This window comes from Manis pentadactyla, chromosome 8 (genome assembly GCF_030020395.1).
Source record: "Manis pentadactyla isolate mManPen7 chromosome 8, mManPen7.hap1, whole genome shotgun sequence".
NCBI classification, from domain to species: Eukaryota; Metazoa; Chordata; class Mammalia; order Pholidota; family Manidae; genus Manis; species Manis pentadactyla.
The window spans coordinates 72,852,920-72,875,532 of record NC_080026.1 but is presented as its reverse complement, the minus strand read 5'-3'; the positions used below and the strand labels follow the sequence as shown (position 1 = coordinate 72,875,532).

At 33.7% G+C, this 22,613-nt stretch overlaps 1 protein-coding gene across 2 annotated transcripts in view; it reads left to right on the top strand.

The window, feature by feature from the left end:
- The window catches only part of PTEN (phosphatase and tensin homolog), a 95,376-nt gene that overhangs the window by 45,650 nt on the left and 27,113 nt on the right, over positions 1-22,613 (top strand). Inside the window, exons 1-3 of one of the 2 annotated variants that reach the window (XM_036924053.2) lie at positions 9,556-9,574; positions 13,052-13,095; positions 14,338-14,576. In XM_036924053.2, coding sequence (XP_036779948.1) covers positions 14,484-14,576 — 93 coding nt within the window. In that variant the 5' untranslated portion in view covers positions 9,556-9,574; positions 13,052-13,095; positions 14,338-14,483. Of the gene's footprint in view, positions 1-9,555; positions 9,575-13,051; positions 13,096-14,337; positions 14,577-22,613 lie in introns of those variants that run through there. The other variant, XM_036924052.2, reaches the window with a different exon arrangement.

Below are 22,613 nucleotides of genomic sequence, written 5' to 3'. Positions count from 1 at the left end.
CTTTGGAGTTAATATAATATTTTCATGCATTTCATTTTAATTCCTCTATTGACTTTTTAGCTATACCCATATGTTTTTTAAAGAGATTGATCTAGGGATTACATAATACATTCTTAGTTTGCCATAGTCCTCTTAGAATTAGTATTGTAAGCATTAAAGCATAAGAACCTTAACACAGTAAAATTCTATTTCTCTCCATTTCTTTTGTATGATTTTTGTATGTTTTATATCTACATATGTAATAAATCCCACAACACAGTTTTATTTACTTTCTACAGTCAGTTGTCTTTCAGATAAATCAGGAAGAGAAAAAGATGTCCTTTTATATATGATCTTGTATTTATACCGTTTCTGATGCTATTTGTTTCTTTAAATCCAAGTTTTCATCTGGAGTTAATTCTCTTCAGCCTGAGGCAAGTCTGCTGTGCCAAATTCTTTCAGCTTTTGTTGATTGAATTTTGAAGGGTATTTTGCAGGATATAGGATTTGTGGTTGACTTTTTTTCCTTTCAGCACTTTATAAGTGTTATTTCATTAGATGTGATGAGAAGTCAGCCATTATTCATATTAATATTCCTTTGGCTTGTTTTTTTCACTTACATTTTTGGTTTTCAGGGGTTTTGACTATGATATGCATAGTGTGGTTCTTTTTATATTTATCTTATTTGGGGTTTATTGAACTTCCAGTATCTTTAATTGGATATTTTACATCATGGTTGGGAAATGTCCAGCTGTGATTTCTTTGGGAAAAAAAATGTTCTACTTCATTCTCTTTCACTTGTCCTTCCAGAACTCTAGTAACAAATATGATAAACCACTTTATATTGTACCACAAGTCAGTGATGAGCTAGCTGTTCATTTTTTTCAATTTCTTTCTTTTGTTCTTCAGATTAGGTAATTACTGCTAATCTGTTGTCAAGTTCATTATCTTTATATCTAAGTTACCCTTTGGTCATGACAAACCACCCCTAAGCATAAATCTGGCATTGAACATTTATTTATTTTATACTCATAGATTCAGTGAATCAGGAGTTCAGACAAGGCATGACAGAGATGGCTTCTCTCAGCTCCACAACGTCTGGAGTCTTACTTGGGTAGACTCGGTGAATGGAGAGGAGTTGGCAAGTAGGGGGCTGAATGATCTGAAGGTGTTTTCACTCACACATCTGGTGAATGTTGGTTGTTTTCTGGGTCTTCAGCTTGGCTGTTGGCCAGAACTATACTTGGCCTGTCCAGTGGTCTCTCCAGGCAGTTTGGCTTCCTCATAGCATGGCAACTTGATGCCAAGAGTGAAGATCCAGAGTCCAAGGTGGAAGTGCATGGCATTTTTATGACCTAGCTTTAAATATCATTTAACGTCACTTCTGCCATACTCTTGGTTGAGGTAATCACCAGAGGTGTGCCCAAGTTCAAGGGGGAGGGACCATAGACCCTACCACTTGATGGAGAAGTGTTAAGGTTATGTTGTATGAAAAGCATGTGGAATGGGAGATGGCAGCCATTCTTGGAAAATAGAATCTGTCACATCTTTTATTCTTCAGTTTTCAATCTTCAATCTTATGTTAAGGCTACATGGTAGATTTTTCTTTTTTGATTACTGTCCTGTTGAGGTCTGGAATTTCTGTCTTTTATAGTTACTGTATCTTTGCTGAGACTTTTCATCTTTTTACTTACTGTAATGATTTTCCTCTACATTCTTGTGTTTATATTAGCTGTTTTAAAGTTCATGTCTGCTAATTCCAACATCTAGTTTGTCTTGGAGTAGGTTTCTATTGACTTTTTTTCTTGGTCATAGGTCATGTTTTTCTTCTTCGCATGTCTAGTAAATTTTGATTGTATGTCAAATGCTGTGGATGATATGTTGTAGGGAGTCTGGATTGTTACTTTCTTTAAGGGTGCTGAGTTTCATTTTGGCTGGCGTTTAAATTAATGGCTAATCCTCTGGTAGTGTCACACTTGGTTTTCTTCGTAAGGTAAGCCTATTTCAGTTTTGTCTTCTTTGTTTGAACATGGCTCTTATTCCTGAGGCTTGACTTTTCTGGGGTCTCAGCTGAATACCTGGAGTATTCAAGGAGCCCCATTCCCTTCTCCCAGTACTGTGCTCTCTCTAGTGTCATCTCTGTTATGCTTTCATGTCCACTACATATGCATCCCAGCCCTTCACCAGTGACCTGAGGTGAATTTACATACAGACTTCTGAGGTCCTCCCTCGCCCCCTATTCTCTGCTTCCCTGTTCCACAAACTGTAGCTGCCTAGCACCCCAGAATTCCAGTATATCCATGTTTGTCTCCATGAAACCTTTGTTCCATTTCCTTCTGCTGTGTCAGAAAGGAGCCTCCAAGGTGAAAGCAAGCAGTCATGGGGGTCACCTCATGGTTCCCTTAGGGCCCACAAACCTTTGTTCAGTGACTAGAAACATTTTACGTAGTTTTACAGTTGCTTATAACAAGAGAAAATTTCTCTACCAGATATTCTATAATGTTCAAAAGTGTATAAATGTTACTGTAAATATTTTTAAGAGATGGATCCTTTATATTGAATACCAATATAAAAAAAATCTTTTAGAACAAAGTTACTTAAGGCCTGTGAGAAACAGGACGTCAGTCTACTTACAATAACTTCACTATATATAATAATTTATAATGCTCAAATTTTACTAATAATTTATATTGGTTTTTTCCTAGAAATGGCAAATAGAGTGAAAATTTTATTATTCTCTCTCCCTTACCAGTGGCAGATGTTGCTAATCAATCATAATATTCTTTCCCAGTGTGAAAGCAGAAATTCTCAGCAGTTGTGCCTATAATAAATAATACGTGAAATTTAAAAGAGAATAAAAAGTTGGCTTTGAATATATATTACAGATACCTAGCTAAAGTAACATAAAAAGTATTTTGATGAAATTAAAGAATAGGCTTTCTATGGCTGTAGTCTATAGGAGAGATTTAAAGGGGATAAAACATTACCAGCATTTTAGCAAATTGTTTTAGTTTCCTTAGTTAATCATCATTTCTCACTAAGATCAGATTTGTGATTTTATTGATGGTATCTGCCAATAATTTTTTTTAATGTCCTCAAGACAGGTTCTGTATGAATGAAGATAAAATTAAAAACTTCTTGAGTCTTTATAAACAGGAATTGCATGAATCTCATTAAAACTAATTTCTCAAGGAGCACTGTTGTTGCATTAAAAAAAACTGGTTCTATTTTTAAATTTTAAAATAGTATATGAAAGCATTAAGTTTCTGTAAACTCTAAAAAATACTGTTCAAAAGAAGTTGGACTTCTATTTTAAGCTCATCCAACCTATGTTCCTACTTTTTGGAGATAAAATAGTACGACATAACTTAAACTATTCTGTATCTTTTTGGAAAATACAATAGGACAGAAAATATTTTTTTTCCTTTGAAAGTAGTATATGCTAGTTTTAACAACACACTTGCAGGGGTATTGAAAGTGAACAGTGAAAAACCTCCGTTTCTCCCTGAAAACCATGATAAATCGCTATGACCATTTTGATGTGTTTTCTATCAATCCTTGAGATTCCAGTTTAATGTGGATACAGGGCCACCACATATGAATAGTGTTCCCTAGAGTTGGGCAATAGGGTGTGCATATCCCACTTAGTACAGTGCCAGTTTATGTATTTGGATTTAAAACTTCAAATTGCCATATGCAGAATGAGCTAAAAAAATGAATTGTTAATCCTCCAAAGTAACTTCTTTTCTGCTCTCATTTACATTGTAGGTTTTCTGGGAGAAAATTGCATTTTGCGGGTCATTTCTCACTTCATTTTCTCTCAAAATAAATTTAAGGGTGAAGATATGGCAGGTGGAGATGAGTTGTTATTTTATAAATTTTATAATCACTGTCCTTCCTTCAAATGTTTGTCATTGTTTTGGTTATTCCAATTACCCTTTATTAGTATTTATCTCATTTTTGAAATTTCTAACCAAATTAAAGCCTGAGAAAAGGCTAAAAGTGTAAAGTTTCTAGAAGAAAACAGAATATCTTTATGAACTCAAGGGGTAGGGAAAGAGTTCTCAGGATAAGAAGTGCTAAACAAAAGAAAAAATAGATACATTGGATTTTATCAAAACTTAAAATGGGTGGTTATCAAAACACATCATTAAAAAAATGAAAGGCAAATCATAGACAAGGAGCAAATAAATATTTGCAATATATATGAAAAGGACTTTTACCCAGAATATATAAAACACTCCTTTAAATCATTACTAAAAAGACAAATATCCATTTGGGAGGAGAAATGAGCCGATGGCTTGGACAGACATTTCACAAAAGAAGAAGGTGTAAAAATGGCTCATAAATGAAAAGCTTGCCCTCATTAGTCATTTGGGAAATGAAAACGAAAACTGCAATAAAATAGGGCTACAATTTTAAAAGAAACTGGCAGCACCAAATGATGATGAGACTGTGGAACAACTGAACCTCTTTTACAGTGTTGGTAGGACAATAAAACCTCACAACTGCTTTGGAAAGCTATTCAGTAGTTTCTTTAAAAATTAAACATACACCTACTCACTTTACCCTATGACCCAGCAATTCTGCTCCTATTACTTACTCTAGGTAAATGAAAGCCTGTGTCCCCAAAGAGACCTGCACAGGAATGTTTATGTACTTTATTCTGAATAACCACAAACTGTGAATATCCCAATATCCATCAAAAGAGAATGGATAAATAAATGGTGTTATATTCATGCAATGGAAGAAAACTCAGAATGAAAAGAGTGAATTCTTGATACATGTAACATGGATAAATCTGAAAACATTAGATAAAGTGAAAAAAGCCAGTTTCAAAAAGAATACACATGGTATGATTGCATTTATATGAAATTCAAGAATACTGCCAAACTAATTTATGGTAATAGTGGTAGTAGCTACCTGGGAGCTTGGTGGCATTTGACTGCCAGTGGGCATGGAGGAATTTTCTGGGGTGGTGAAAGCATTCTATATCTTGATTGGGATGGTTGTTAAAAAATCTACAGAATTACATGCTTAAGATATGTGTATTTCACTGTATGTAAATTTCACTTCAGTTTAAAAAAAATTGAAAAATACGTATTGAGAAAGGTTCAGGGTATAGAAGATGAAGAAGGTGAAAGAACTGAGTGAAAGGGTGTGTGACACATCACTTTTTCTTGTAGTGTATTCATAGTCTACTAGAAGCCTTAGCGGGATGGTTCAGTGCTTCCTTGGTTGATTGAAGTAGTGGCTTAAAACAAAGAATCATTAAAGTGACACACAAAAGTAGTGCACATGAAATACTAGAATCACGTACTGTTCTATAGAGTTTATTCACCACCACCGCAACAAAAAATGTAGTTACTTTCCCTTGGCAATAGTTCTTAATCTCTCTTTATGCCATCCATGTACCATTTTGGCAGTCTGGTGAAATGATGGATCCCTTGTCAGAGTGATTTCAAATATGTGAAGTCCATAGAATTACATATATACTGATAATACTAGTTTTGATTATAATAGTTATAAAACTATTAAAAGCCCAATATCTGATATAATAATAGCTAACACATTAAATAATGAAATCTATTGGTAGATCTAATGACTGTTGATTTTGAAGTGTTGATTATGAATATTTTGATATCTGCAACAATTGTAGTGTGACATAAAAATTTATCATTTCAGTTAATGAGAAAATTACAAGCACTGCTTATGTTACTGTTTAACTTGATTCTTCACATCCAAGTTTATGGACTTTTTCTTTCCCCACCCCAATCCCGTATTTTCAGACTTCCTTCCCAGGAGCCTGCTTTCTCCAGGAGCCTTCTGGTCGGCCCTAATCTGGAGTACTTACTCTTAGGCTTTTATGGCTTCTACCTGAGATGTTCCTTCACTCTCATTCTGAGGATTCTCCTTTCCCTTCTCATGAGTTGGATTCTTCAGTTTCTAGAACTCAATCTTCTTTCATGTTTCCCACCCTTAATTTGATTGAGCACATCTGCTAATAACTTCCTGAGAGAATGTATGGAAAGCAAAATTATTTGAGACAGCTTATTTTAAAATGTCTTAGTATATATTCACACTTGATTTATAGTCTCTCTTAGTATGGAATTTTAGTATGGGAACAATTTTCCCTCAGAGTCGGAAGGTTTTGACCAGTTGTTTTCTAGCTGCTAATGTTGCCATTGAAAAAGGATGTCTTCTGATTCCAGATTCTTTTTATAAAGTCTATTTTCTCTTAGATGGCTTCAAAGGTCTTAGCTTTGTATCTTCAGTATTCATAAATTTCACTAAGACATGTATGCATTTATTTGGGTCTATTTTCTACATTTTGCTTGATACTCACTGTGCTCTTTCAGTTTGTAAACTCATGTCCTTTAGTTTGGGGTATTTTTCTTGAATTATATCTTGGATTTCTTTTCCTGTATTTTCTGTTCTTTTCCCTGAAATGCCTGTTCTTATGTTAACTGTCCTGGACTTTAAATGTTTTAAAATCTTTTTTCTGTTTTCTATTTGTCTTTTTGTTCTATTTATTCTTATATTACCTCAGCCTTATAGTTTTCTAACTCCTCTATTACCTATCTCATAGGATTAAACAAATTTATATACATAAATTACTTAAAATAGTGCCTGGCATACAGTAAGTGCTTGTGTAGGCGATAATTGTTTTTGTTTACTTTCTTAACTAATCGTTTTGAGGGAGAGGTCTTTGGACTTGATTCTTTGACACATTAGCTATATGACTTTGGGCAAATCATAATTTCTTTGATACCTACTTCCCTCTTATGTAATATGTGAGCTCCGCCTTGAAGATGTTACTGAGAGACAAATGAGAATATATATGTGAAAACAACTAATAAACTTTGTACAGAGTTAGTAGTTACTACTTGCATCTTGCACATATCAAAAATTTTTAGTTTGAAAGAAAATGATGGCTGAATTTTCAGGGTTATTTTTAAGATTACTTAATTGCATGTGACTTTCTTGCAAATCTTTATGAGTTAGTGAACTTGAGCTAAGTGCTAATGCTGCCTTTTAAAGAAGTTATTTCTTAATAGTCAGCCTTATTATGTTAGACTGAAGAGAGAAGATTATGAAAGTATTCATTCTATGAAAAAAGCTCTGGCTTTACTTCAGATTGTATAAATCTATGTAATGTGATAGTTATTTAGGATTTACCTGATTACTAGATTAAACCCATGGAAGGAATATTTATTGGAGTTTATTTTTCTTAAACTGTATTTGAGATGAGGGAAAACAATCTGCCATTTGGTTTTTCTCAATAGTATTAATGTAATTTCAAATGTTAGCTCATTTTTGTTAATGGTGGCTTTTTGTTTGTTTGTTTTGTTTTAAGGTTTTTGGATTCAAAGCATAAAAACCATTACAAGATATACAATCTGTAAGTATGTTTTCTTATTTGTATGCTTGCAAATATCTTCTAAAATAACTATTAAGTGAAAGTTATTTCCTTGTTAGAATGAGGTAGAGTTAAAGGTATATTTTAACAGTATTGTATTCCTAAAACAATTCAAGAAGTCTGTTTAAGAGCATTGTTAGGTCATTTAGAAAGTGTAGTGATGAGGTAAAACAATGTTGGCACAGATTCATGTTACTTGATCTGCTTTAAATGACTTGGCATCTAGCCCATCTCTGAGCCAATAACTATGTGGTAACTTGAAGTGCAGTTCAGAGCAGAGTTTCTGTTCAAGCGTTAATGGCATCTTCCATGGAGGTATGCTCCAGAGTGGATATGATTTTGTTTATTCTGTGTTTCTAGGTCAGTTGTTTGAAACACCTAGTAGGGTATTCTCTAACTGTATATAGCATAAATCAGTTACCAAAAACTGTTGAATTGGGTGGTTTCTCTTGTCTGGGGCAGTGATGTAAGGATTGCCTGCTTGGTAACAGATAGTTTACTTTATCTTTAATCTTTTGTTTTTTTTTTTCATTGTGAGTGAAGATATATGAAAAGATTAAAAAGACCAAAAGAAAAATAGGAAGAAAATATTTTACCATTTTTGCCCTTGGAGGCTATTTTCTTTTCCAAAATATTGACCCCTGTCTAATTTTTAGAAGTGGTATATAAAATATGTTATTTTTCTACCTGGCTTATATTTTTCGTTTGTGGTATCTATAACTTATGCAGTGGGAAAGTTTTTAATCCAAAGTTATATAAGCTAATTCACTGTTAAAATTTCTGTAGAGTATTTATCAAATATAAGAAGAAGATTCTGCCTTCAGTGGGCATTTAAATCTTAACCAAAAGTGTTGAAAGATTCTCTGTGCCTTATTGGCTTGTGGGATGTTGCTTTTTGTGTCCTTAGTGGTCTTTCTGTTGTGATAAGACCTCAGAATACCTGAGAGTGAAGTGTGAAGTAGACACCAGTGTTGTTTTTCCTAGTGAGTTTTCACTAACTTCTTCGGATTTACAAGAAGCAGTTATCAAGTGCTTGCTGCATATTAGGTATTATTATAAAATATGTTGGCAGTACAGAGGTGAATAAAATGTAGTTCTAGTCTCAGGTAGTTTATAGTCTAATGTGAAAGAGTATCTCAGAAGAGGTGACCCTTCTGTAGAAGAAAGCCCTGGAAGTAGTCACTGTACCCCATAGGAACAGTTTCATAAAGGCATGTGTGAGCTGGGGTGTAAAGAATCAGTAGAGGTTGACCCTCAGAACTTGGGGTAGGGTTTGGGGAGGGGGATGGGGACTGGCATTTTTAGTAGAGAGAATGGCATGTAAGAAGCTTGTTGATGTAATGGTGTTAAGAATATAGTACATGATCCATAGAGTCAGATTATGGTATGTGTGTGTTTGGAGGGTGTGGTGGTAATAGTTAAGAAGATGAGAAAAAGTAAAAGATGCTGTAGACCCTGTAGTTTAGGTTGGGCCCCCACTTACAAAGATCTGTGCATGTATCCTCTTCTTTTCCTGATTAACCTCTCCTACAAACCTTGCTACAGATGCCATAGTGTTTCTGTGGAGGAAAATAAAAACCATAAAACTTTGTACTTTTTGAACAACTAGATTCAGAGCTTTTAAATTAAAAAAAAAAAAGGAAAGGCAGGACAGATCCTATCAAAAGCTGAAGTCCATTAAATGAGTCATTTCAGGCTTATGCCATCAGGATTGGGCATTTAGAGAGTCCAAGAGGAAGGTAGAAAGATACTAAAGACAAATTTTACCTTTCCCAGAATTTTATTCAAGTCTGAAATTATATCCAAAGAAGGGAAGGAAATTCTTTTCATGCTTATACGCAGTGGCTTCCTTTTTGCAGAATTTAGGATTTAGGCTTGTACATTCAGTATTATGGGTTACTTATGTTATTATGGTTAAAGTTGACATTGGGAGCTAGACTGCCTGTTTGTTTTGTATTTCTATACATTGGACTCCCAAGTTAACTGTCTCATTATTAGTTGAGAGTAGCTTTTGGTGCATATATTTTAACTCCCCCTCCCCACTCCGCTTATTGGGATCATAGACTTTCAGAACTGGAAAGTACCTGAAAGAGATCATTTAGTCCAACCTTCTCATTTTACAGATGGGGAATCTGAGGCCTAGAGAAGTTAAGTGAGTTGAACAAGGTCACACAGGTACATAAGGTAGCAGACCATCCACTGTTTATGCCAATATTCCCTTTCTGATTTTGTTTGTTTGTTTTGTTTTGTTTGTTTGTTTGTTTGTTTTAACCTCCCGAAATTTTACTTCAGAAGTTTCTGGAACCTCCAAGTTATAGCATGTTTTGATTCCTGATGCCACTTTTCAGTCTACTTTTTTCTACCCTTGTTTATATTTCTGGCTCTGGTGTAAGTGAGTCTGGCAAGCAATAGATGTTTCTGTTAATATTTCTTTTACTTTTAGGATATTAATTACATGGGAGGTATGTCTTTGCAGTCATATAAAATGTGCAGTAGATATATCTGTATTTAATGGTGTATTAAACTTTTTATGGCAATTATATACGTGATGAGGTGCTTAATGTGGGACTTTCTGATAATTGTATCTGTTTATATCTTCATATTAGGCATTCAATAAGAATAAATCTAGCCTCATATCATTAATCAAATTTGGGTATACTGAAATTTAGTTAATTAGTTTGTTTTGTGCAAGTGTGTGATTTCATTTTTTATATGTTCCTCTGTATAATCTGTGTTCTGGTTGGGGATAAGTGGAGGATGGGGGAGATAGAGAATAAAGGCATAATATAGTTCTTGCCTTTGAGGAACTTAAATGTTCACTGGATATTAGTTATTAAAAGATTTACTGTTTTTCATTATATATTCTATTTGACATACAACTCTCCATCATTTTTTGGTACACTGTTAGCTGCTGTTAATTTTTATCTGTTCAGTTTTCTTTTGTAAGATAAGGATAGCTTCTCTGAAGAGCATGAAGAGATCTATATGCCTAGCTGATTCTATGGCAAGTCTAACTTCTCTGGCAGCTTTTCCTATTAATTTATCCCTTCTTCACTTTCTGACTTCTGCTTCATTAAAAACCCTCTTTCAGTCCTTCTTCATTTCTCTTGTCTCATATAAATCAATATGAAGTGATAATAAAAAATACAATATCTTTTGAGTTTTAGATATAACGATGTGTAAATAAATGGTTAGATCTGCCTAAAACACTTGCCTTAGTCAAATCCCATTTGCCATTTATGTATCTTCCAGTTTGGGTTTGTAGAGAAATTTCTCTTACTGGTAACACACTGCAAAATATTTATAATATGTGCGTGCATTATCGGAGAAGGTTTTAAGAAGAGAGTCTTCATTCTTACTTACCCTACAAATCTCTCCCAGGATCAACTTTCATCGCTATCCATTCCAGTGTATTATGTTCTCATATTCCCTATCCATATCTAAGATTTTCATGACTTTTTCATGTTTTCATTTTCACTTTTGTACCAAATATTGCTCTTATTAGGGAAGCTAACTTAGAGTAAAATTTATTATTGTTTTTGTTTTTCAAATTTTTCTATTTTTTAGTAAAAGTGGGAATATGGAGCAGTACTGGAAAAAGTTTGACTTTTGTAATAAGAGGGTCTGGGTTTGAGTCCTGGCTCTTCCATTTACTTGGGGCAAGTTTTTTAATACTCTTCCAAATCTTTGCTTTCTCATGTATAAAATGGAGGTACATTAACTGTTATCTTGTAATCCTGAGGATGAATCATAAAATATGGAAACTCCTTTTTAAGGTGTGCATATCTTGTAGGCATTAAGTAGCTCATTATTTCCACTTCCCATCCATTTTTTCTTAACAGTAATATCTGAGAATGAGTTTATGAAGGTAGTCTTAAACAATGTTTGTCAAAACATTTTGAGCTCCTGAGAAAGCATGGGAATTTTAGACAACTGAAGCTGCATAAAACTCAAAATGTTTATTTTTTGTTTGCTATCATGAGATTAATTTAGAAGTGTTTCCTAGTTTATACCTCCCCCCATTGCATCCTAAGCTCTGTCTTTACTTGATAAAATATTCCTTTATGGATTCTTCACTAGTGACCATGTCTCTTCTTTAATCTGCAACAAAGAAAGTGTAAAATGTTACTATTTTCTTGGTCAGTCCTCTTCTTTGTACCTGTCATGTTTTCTTTTTTTTTTAGTATGAGTGAGTATGAAATTACTTAGCAAGGATGCATATATGTGTATATGTCATTACTAAATAAATTTTCTTTCTAGCAAAGCTCAACATATTAAATTATAATATGCTAAAATAGAAAAACTTTGTTTTGAGTTGCAATATGAAAGTTGATTTATTTCAGGTCTCACTAAACCAGTGGTTTGCAATTTGTATATAATTATTTCAACCTTCATGTGGGTTTGGGCTTAAAACTATTAAAAGTAGAGGAATTACACAGGTACTGTCAGAATTTCTAAATATAAAATGTAGGCCCACAGTCATTTATTTGAAACTCTTGGGACCAGTTGTGTTTCAGTGTTTAGAGTTTTTCAGTTTTCAGAAAGTTAACATGGAGGCATATACTTTGTATTACATAGCAAATGAGGTTTGGAATGCCTAGAATGAAATGTTTTACTCTTCACTCTAAGTGTATTAATTGAGGTCTACATGCAGTGTCCTAAACTCAGATCAGATTCTGCTGTATTTGAGTTTGCCATAAGTTTAATAAAAAATGTTTTATGTTTTAAACTTCTGGAATTTTGGAATTTTGGATTAAGGAGCTGTGGACCTTAGCTAAGTTTTTATTTTAAGTAATTTTTTAGAACTCTGGTTTGGTTAGTGGTTGGAGTTAACCAGGATGCTGCTGACCACAAACTAAAATATGGGGTCCCTTTCTAAGCCTATTAATGTTTATAAATACAGCCTCTTAATCATGAGTAAGCCAGTGCATGATAACAAGTGCACCACTGCTGTTTAAAAGGCAAATTTTAGCATGCTCAACATTTTACTGTTCTGCATTGATTTTACTTATTACTCATTCATTACTCTCAGGCTTTAGTTAAAGTTTGTCACCTGAGAGATTATTGAAAAAGATGACTGTTGGCTTATCTAAAGAGAGAAGGGTCTGGTTTAAGAAATTTTACTAAGTGTTGTGTTTGAGTAGATTAGCATCATTCAGTTCATTACTTTTCCTTTGCCCTTATAATTTATTATTTTTAACATACATCTTTTAAAATAATAGTTTGGGGAAACTGTGTATGATCAACTGTGAGGTAAAGATAATACTGAAACTAGTTGGTTGTTTACGCATACTGGTAAAATCAAAATAAATTCTATCAGCATGCAAACTTTCCACAAAGGAAATTTGAAAGTGTAGATGTAGCTGAATTTGCAATGTTATATATTAGTGGCATCACAAGTTTTGTAAGCAAATGTATAAGCTCTAATTGCACATACTTAACATTTTAAGTGATTTCCTTAATTTTAAAGTGGGGATAATAACAGTGTCTATTTTTTAGAATCCTTAGGAATAAAATAGTTAATATGAAACAATTAATATAATAACTGGTACATTAGAAAGGTTCAGAAAAAATGTTACTGTACTTTTTTTCTTAAGTACAAAAGATAACTTTTTATCACTAACTTTTTATCATGTTTAAACTTTCTTTTAGGTGTGCTGAAAGGCATTATGATACCGCCAAATTTAACTGCAGAGGTAGGTATAAATGTACTTTACTATATTATATAACAAAACTAATAGAGTAAGTCTTACTGTCATAGCAATAATGATAATCTTGATTACTGAGATAAATATTTATCTAAAGGGTGATCTTAGAAAATATGAAAGGTAAATTTCTCTGTTGTTTTTTAGGAAGTAAGTATCATAACAACCTGCCAGTAGTATTTGGAAAACTAAATTGCAGAATAGACTAAGAATTAGGAGAAATCCCTAGAGTAACAATTGTCTAAGTTGGGGGTTTATCTACTGTTTGAGGCATTTGGTGTAATAATAAAGTTATAGAGAGAAAGCAGACAACTTAATTCTGTTGAGGACGTCACAAAAAAGGTGGAAAAGAATATAACAAATACAGGTAAGAGTAGCTTAGTAAATAAGAGTAGGGAACTTCTTTAAGTGAATTCTTCTCCAGGTATAGTAGATTCTGTCTCAGAGCCCACAGAAACTTTCATTTGCATTTGTGGAACCCCTTGAGCCATGAAAGAACTGGAGAGTTGAGAAGTTGGGCGGGTACTATGTGATAATCAAAAAAAGAAAGTGGTACCAGGCGCTACAGGTTGAAATATTTGCCACTGATCCTTCCTAAAAATCTAGAATGGACTTTTCACACAGTTTGCTGTGAGAATTGAGAAACAGTAATGTCTGAGAGCCAGTATAGATTCATTAAGAAGGTTTCTGTTGTGAATTTAGGCTACTGCTTACTAGGCAAAGTGTGTTTTAGTTCAAGGTTTGTCTAGCTTAAATGATGTTTAATAGGTTTTCCTACATGTTTCTGTGTGCCACTGGGGAAATGAAGATAGAATGATAGTACATTTAGGCAGATGACTAAGTGACAGCTGTCCCCATGTAGTGGTTGGTAGTCATTGTCTACAAGAAGAGCTCTCCAGTCACATCAGAGGACTTAACTGATTGTATCCTGTACTATATTATGAATGACTTGGTTGAAAATATAAGAAAATACTTTTCACATATTTACACGATATAGAGGATAATTAGGTACATTAAATGTCAGGATTTTTAAGGATCTTAATCAAGTGAAACAAAGGCAGAGACTAAAAAGATAAAACTTAATAGTGATATATTTGAAGTCCTATCTCTAGACAAATTTAAAAAACCCTCAACTCTGATACGGGGAATTGAGAAGTTTTGGGTTCTTACTAACCCATGCGAAAATACCTGAAACTTCATTTAATAATGAATGAGGTTATGTTTTTACCACAGTTGCACAGTACCCTTTTGAAGACCATAATCCACCACAGCTAGAACTTATCAAACCCTTTTGTGAAGATCTTGACCAATGGCTAAGTGAAGATGACAATCATGTTGCAGCAATTCACTGTAAAGCTGGAAAGGGACGAACTGGTGTAATGATTTGTGCGTATTTGTTACATCGGGGCAAATTTTTAAAGGCACAAGAGGCCCTAGATTTCTATGGAGAAGTAAGGACCAGAGACAAAAAGGTAAGTTCTATTTGATATTTTTTCTTTCTTCGTCCTATATCTGAGAACGTATTGGAAAGCAGACTTTTTTAAAAAAAGATAGTTACTAACCCTATTTCTTCTAAACATTTAAATCAGTTACTACCTTAACTTTCATATGAGCAAATGACTGATTTAACTTTTCTGTTCATGCTAACATTTTTTATCATGTTAGCAAATCTTACCCATTTATTATATTGTATATTTGGTGTCATAAAATCCTTACAAAACATTTAAAAAAGCAGCATATTGATCAAAAAGTAAGCTTGATATTTTTGAAGCTTGAGAATAAAATGTCTTGGATACCATTACCTATTAAAGTGTGATCTTTTATAATATGTAAAGGTTATTCTTTGATATGAATATTCATGAATGTAGTTAAAATTAGTCAAAGTTCTTCTCTTATTCAAAAGATTAAAGACCATGTTGAAAATGAGTGACATTTAATTTGTGCTGTACATTTAAAAGCAAAAGTCAACTCTTGGGATAACTTTTACAGTGATTTTCAAGGGATTCATTTCTTTGGATGATACCATGTTTATATTTCTTACAGAGATTTTGTGCATTTCCCTGTCTACAAGAAGGAAAAAACCCCAAACCATTCCAGATAGAAGGCATAGCTTATTTAGAGAGCTCTATTGAGGGAGATGTAATAACTATATGAAGAATTTATTCTAGTTTTAATGTTTACCTTCAGGAAGATTCTCTTCCAACTTAAGCTAATTTCTTTTTAATTCAACTTCAAGACAGAAACCTAAGTTGCTGTTTCTATCATTTGAGCTGGGTAGTAGCACTGGTTCCTGGTTCCCTTATTCCTTCCTCATTTCTTGTTTTGTCTTTGTGACTTTTTTGAATTAAATCTAAGGATGCCAAAGTACTGTTTATTGGTGATAGTTTACAAAAGTTGAATCTTATATATTAGTGCATGATCTTGGTTAATGTTCATAATGATAGGTAGCCTTACATTTCTGTATACTTGTACATTCTGAGATGATAGCACTAGAATGAATTCCAGAGTGGAGTATCTGAGATGTTTACTTGGTTCATTTTTCATAATCTAAGTGGAAACAATTGCTGATGAAAATGTAGAAGGTAAATTGTTCTACACTAAAGTGAGTAAATGTGAGGACAGTGCAGGGAAAAGACTGAATGGAAAGAAAACCATAGAGAAATGGATCAAATTAAAATGCAGTCTTAGGAGCAGTGGTAGAAACTTAAAACAGGTAGTGATAAAAGTCAGGTAAGAAGAAGTTAAAATAGTAATGGAAAATTGTTTAATGGGGAACCAGAACGCTACATGTGAGCCAGGGGCACTTAAACTGTTTATGTTATATACCTTATAAAGATATAACAAAAGCTATAAATACTCTCCCACAAAAATGTTCATGGTATACCTGAACATAAAAAATTTTTTTTGGTATCATTAATCTACAATTACATGAAGAACATTATGTTTACTAGGCTCCCCCCTTCACCAAGTCCCCCCCACATACCCCTTCACAGTCACTGTCCATCTGCGTAGTAAGATGCTGTAAAATCACTGCTTGTCTTCTCTGTGTTGCACAGCCCTCCCTGTACCCCCCATGCACTATACATGCTAATCGTAATGCCCTCTTTCTTTTTCCCCACCCTTATCCCTCCCTTCCCTCCCTTCCTTTCCAGTCCCTTTCCCTATGGTAACTATTAGTCCATTCTTGAGTTCTGTGATTCTGCTGCTGTTTTGTTCCTTCAGTTTTCCTTTGTTCTTATACTCCACCTATAAACATAAAATTTTGCTTATAGATTTTAATTGCCCTGAAAATTATTACGTCTCTCTCTCTCTCTCTTTTTTTTTTTTGCAAAAATCAGTGGGCAGTAAATTGGAGTGATGAATAAATCTAAGTGTTATAGATTACTAAAATTAAGCTTTAGTTCTGCTCAGTTTGTCTTTGACTTGGCGACTTCTATGTCATCTTGCTATTCAGTCAATTTTGATTTTGTTTTTGGGGAAAACATGCTGAAAACCCTATCTCACAAAAGAATGAAAGAGCAAATGGAATCTGTAGGTTCTTTTGCCGGACAAAAGTAGTATTATGTAAAGAAATAAGCATTCTCTAGGACTTCAGATAAATTCGTGTTGCATCATTTTCTCTGCCTTTTAGTTCATGAGATCACTTTTTGGCAAATTCCTGACATAATGCTGGGTTAGGAAGGAAAGAATTATGACTCCACATTTTAGTTTTAAGGTTGAAGAGTTAAACTGTGTAAATGAGTTTGTATTTATCTAGTTAACAGCAGTTCAAATTCTGGTGTAGAATTTGTCTTCAGAAAGCCAGTGAACTTAGGTGTAGCAAAGAATTTGATAGTTACTCCTACTTCTTGGCAAAACGTCTTGAGAAGCCCTTGATTGAAAGTCTTGGCTTTCATGAATTTAGCAACTTTCACAACAGTAGATTTTTCATAAATCATCTTGCACAGGCTATGATTCAAGGCTTGGCAATCATGAAGCAGTATAATACTTTCACAACCATAGATAAGATTTCTCTCGGGATTGATGATAGAATCTTGCACCCCAGTGCATACCGGTGAACCAAGCAGTGAGTCACAATGACTTGTAGAGCTCTGTCTTTACCAAAGCAGCAAAACCGCATATTTTGCCAGGTGTTAAGGAGTGCTGTCCATCCACAGAATACTGAGACTTCTTCAGAAGTTCTGCTTTTGGTTTTTTTTTTTTTTGGGCAAAGAAACTTCACCATTTTGAAAATGTTAATGTCCCCTGAAGTTTCCAAACAGGACTCCAAAATAGGAATTATTCTTTGAGTATGTTATTGTGCATGTATTTGATGAAAAGTCATAGCTGGCTAAACTGAGAAGACTTATGTTGATGGAAAGTGCTATTTTCAAACCTGCTTCATAGTTTCAGAAAAAATGTCTGGTTTTTTGAGATGGATAAAATTGTTTAATAGAGATGCTGGAGCAGTCTGTCTTTTCTCTTGCAAGCTCTGAATATATTTGACCATTTCTAAGGTCTTTACCTTCACTTTTCTTAGTTTTATTATTTTTTGGTTTGTTTGGCATTATAATCACTTTGTAGGGTAGTTTGATCAATTGGAGGCAAATAAAGGTTTTTGTAATAATTTAGCTTTTTCTAACTAAGCTATACTCTCATATGTTCTCTTTTCCCTGCTCTTTTACATACCCTCACACACTCACGTGCATGCATGAGTTATTCTCTAGCTGAGGTAGATGCTTCTTCAGAATAGTTGGCTTCTGACAGTGAGAACTAGCCACATAGGAAGCACTTGTGGTATTCCATCATCCCATCATAGTAAGAGATAAAAGTAAAACTCAAGGATACTTAACTTTATTATACCTTTTTTCTGTTCCCAGTTTAAGTTAGATCCAAGAGAAGTCTCCATAATCAAAAAGTGATGACCTATTTCAGTTTGCGAATGGGAAGATCCTTTTAGTCATCATGATTTGGTAATATTGTCAGTTCTGTTTTTCTCTGTAGAGATGAGATTTGTTGAAGAGACAAACCCCATGAGATGTTGTTTTAAGTAGGGGCCAGACCAAAAAGATAGCAAGACAAGTATTTTATGACAATAAAATATAAAGCCTTTTGTGTACTGTGGTAGAATGAATAGTACCTACATCAATAGCGGAATTATTTTTGACAGAGCATATTCTCCATCCTCTTAGAGGCTGGAAATTCCAAGTGAAAGGTGATAGATGGCTAAGAGAAAATAGAGTTCTGTACATACTATTAAGTGTGCACTTAATTGCTATTAAATGATATCAAGATTGAGAGTTAAGTAATTTAGCCCAAAGTGATCACTTTTAGCATCTTGGAATCATATCATTAAGATCTGCTTTGCTTATTTTAGTTCATCATTAATTAATACACCGAGACCATTTTTTGGATGAGTTAGCCACAGGGTCTAAAGGAGTATTCTAATGTGCTAATACCTTTATCCCTGTGTATACTTCAAAAAAGGGAAAAGAAATACATGAGCAGATGTTGTTGAGGAAGCTGCATTTTACTAAATGCATTTTACCATTTGCATTTTAGGTTTAAGCAGCATTAGAAAACTAGATATTGTGAATAAAAGTCATAAGACTATGAACTTTTTTTTTACAGGAGTGTTTCTTATTTTATAGATGTTAAAACTGAGGCCCAGAAAGAGGAAGTGCCAAACAGTTAATGACAACAGTAAAAGTAAAATTTGAGTTCCCTGACACACTATTCAACTTCTATCTACACTATCAAGTTCACAAATCCTGGAACTGTAAAAGAATTTTGAGACAGTTCAGAATTAATCTCTGTATGGGGTTAAGGCCTCCTGAAAGATCTTTTAATGCTGATGAAATAGGCCTATTTTGACACACTCCTCAGCTGATACCGTTTTTACAGGTGCCAGGGCATTCAGTGACCCCTGATGTAAATAGAATAAGAACAGCTTGAGGTTGTTGCTCTTAAAATGCTTCAAGCTCCCTTTAAATATATCATGTTTACTTAATGGGTAGAGTGCTAGTGAAATAATATATTTTTAACCTTTAATGAATATAACTAATTTCATCATAAGAAAACTGGGACAAGCATGGTAAAGCTATTGTTACACAACTTTGTAATTTTCCCAGAAAAGTAAGTATCTTAGAATAAATATAAATGATTATCCGAAGTAGTTTTATTCTGGAAACATCTAGTAGTCGATTTATTTTCTTGACAGTATTTCCTTTTAGGTTGTGTCTACAGATTTGCACTTTTTAATTGTGAACCACTATTACAGGAGATACATGTACTAATTTTTCAGTTTGTATAGGATTAGTTTTATTAGAACTGTCTTTAATGTTGTTTTGCTCATATTCTTAATTTTAATTATAGAAATATTAACAAGCTGAGGAAATTGTTCTGGTGACAATTACATAGGAGCAGATTATTTCTTCTCCTTAACTTCTTTCTCTTCCTGCCCCTCTTCTTTTCTTCCTTTTTGCCTTCTGTCTCCCCTCCCTTTTTCCCCACTTCCCCTTGTTTTGAAGAAAAAGGAGCCAGTTGTCATGTTTTGGTGAAGGTGTTTAGACTGTAGAGAATCTCCTCCAAATAATCTGGTGCAGAATTTTGGCATTTCCTCAGCAGACTGGGTGCAAATTAGATCGGAGAGTAGTGGGTCCCAGCTGACCATAAAATGTGCTATTGTGTTAGTAATGCCCAGGTAATACTCAGGTTTTGAATGCTGGGGAGAAGTCAAAGTACAATTGGTATCCTATAAAGAAAAATGTTTTCTGAGAGTAGAATAATCGCTAGAGGGAAGGAAGACTCCTATATTTTAGTCAATAATTTATGTGAAGGCAACTACATTACACTTTCCTAGGAGTCATCCCTTTGCATATTTGGTCCTTTGCTTTAGGAGCATGTGGTTAGTTAATCTAAAAAAAGTTCTCAGTGGTTTACCTCTCCTGCTCCACCTGTACCCCCCACTGAGGAAACCTATAGTTGGTTCCCATCTAGTCTTACGCATTGCCCTATCTGTATTTGCATTTCTGTTTCAGAATTATCATCAATAACTCAAAATATTTTATTTGTAAGCTATGAATAAGGAGTTAAAACATTCTACAAATGCTGATAAGTATGTATATATTTTTGAGAGATTTCCAAAATTTCTGAATTTAACTTGTTAACCTTCTATTATATGACAAACTTACCCAGAATCTTTGCTACTCCTCTTTCCCTTGTTTTCCCCCTTCTAGAATGGTGGCACATAAAGTAAACATTAATACTTACTTTCTTTCTTTGGTTAAAGTTTTAGTAAAAAATTTGAGCTTTTAATTTTCTTCTCTTTGTTTTTGTCTACAAAGCAATTACTAGAGGTAAAGTTCTTACATGTTATGATCTCTGTGAGTTCATTAGCTTATCTTTAATGAAGACTTAAATTTCTAGATATGATAAATAATAACTTTTTTCTTATTTTAGAATAATAATATATTTATTATTCTTTGATCCCAAGAGAAGAAATTTTCTGATTTCTATGAGGAATGATTTTTATGTCCTAATCATATGGTTTTGTTATTTTTTTCTAGTCTGTCTACTAAATTTCCCCATACGGTAACTTAATGAAATTTTCACATTTTCTCTTCATTTAAAACAAAATAAGCTGTAATTATCCTCTTTTTCAGTTAAAAAAACTAATATAACATTCTTTTTTTTTTCTAATACATTTATTCTTCTGGTCTAAATTGTTTTCCTCTAATATATGGCGTTTAAGTCTTTTATCCAATTTATGTATCTATAAAATTATAAGGCTTTTATATATTGAAGGACCTTAGCAATTATTTAATTCAGAGCCATTCTAATATGAATGATAAAACAGATCTGCAAAGATCTGTCTGAGGTCATTTAATCTATGTAACAAATTAAAATTGTATCTCCTAACCTCAAATTCAGTATTATTGTTACTGTATTATGTTCTCCTGTCCAAATTATTTTTCTTTATTATTTTGATCCCCAAAGTAGAGATGGAAACTTAAAAAAATTAAAAAGTAGCTGTATTATAGTGTTTTGGAATTCTTCAGTTTCAAGTCACAGAAATCCAACTCAGCATACCTTAAACATAAGGAGACTTTTATTGGTTTATATAACTCTAAAAGCTCTGGCCTGGATCTAGATGCTTAACAAATGCCAAGAATCTCACTGTCAACTTTCTCCTTTCCCCTGTGTACACTTTATTTTCAGGCAGGCTTGAAGTAACGGTAGGGTATGATGCCTAGTAGCTCCAGGTTTACATTCTCTTTACTTTTGCAACTGCAATAGGAAGAGAGATATAGTTTGAGCCAGAAATTCCTCAGTTAGGTTCTGATTCACCTGGATTAGGGCATGTACCCATCCCTGAACCAAACTTTCTGGCCAGAGGCTTGGGGCATATATCTGAGGCTGAAGAATAGGGCCTGACCGCTACCCTCTGCCCCCAACCTGAAACCCACAGGGAGAAGGATAGCTTCCCACAAGGAGAAAGACTGTTGCCTAGAGAGAAAAAATACCAGTTGCCTTTTTCATGTTATTCTCAAGGATTCTGTGGTTCATGTATCACTATTAGTACATATAATTAGTTTCATAGAACTGAAGCACTATACTACTCTAAACTTTGGAGATTTCTTAATAGATGGGAAAAATAAGAACTCAAAGAGGTTGTGACTTCTTTCAGATGATATAGTTACTATGTGTGTGCTATTAGTAAAACTCAGGGCACAGGAGTAAAAGTGTTTTAGAATCAGAGTCACATTTAAGCTCAGATGCTGGTTTTGAACAAAATGATTATGTGCATTGGGACTGTTTTCTTATCTTTAATGGAGAGGTGACCACAATATCTATCTTGTAAAATTGTGGTGGTGTTAGGGGTATATGTGAAATGTCAGCACAGAGCTTAATATATAATAACTACAGTTAGGTGTTGTCATTATAATAATAGCCATGCCTAAGATCCGTATTACTACTTCCCTGTAATAATCTTACTGTGATTATTCTGAAACAGACTTCCAAGCTTCAAGCAAACACTATTATGTTAAAAATGTACATTTCTAAGTTTAGAAAGGCAAGTGAAAAGTTTACTAAAGTAGAAAATTATTCTTTTAACTGAGGAATCTAGATTGTGAATTCATCTTAGACAAGATGATCTGGGAGTGTTAATACAAAGAATATGAACAAAACATTATGTATCTTGTGTTGTGGTGTTTAGGTGATAAACTGGAAGTATTGTAGGTTTGAAGGATAGGTATAACCTAATACTTCTTAAGTCTCTTTTTTAAGAGATTAATCATATAAGGAGATTTACATAACACAGTGCAGGTTAAAAAAATCAATGGTTCATTAAAAATACATTAGGCAAATGTAAATTCCAAAAGTAAGTGACAAGATATCAGAGTGTATTTTACAGCAAAATGCATAAAACTGAATCAAGAATGTGATTTTATATTAACACAGGTTACATTCCACAGGGAAGACTTGGCAGTTATGAATTCTTATGTACTAAACATAAACATCTAAAA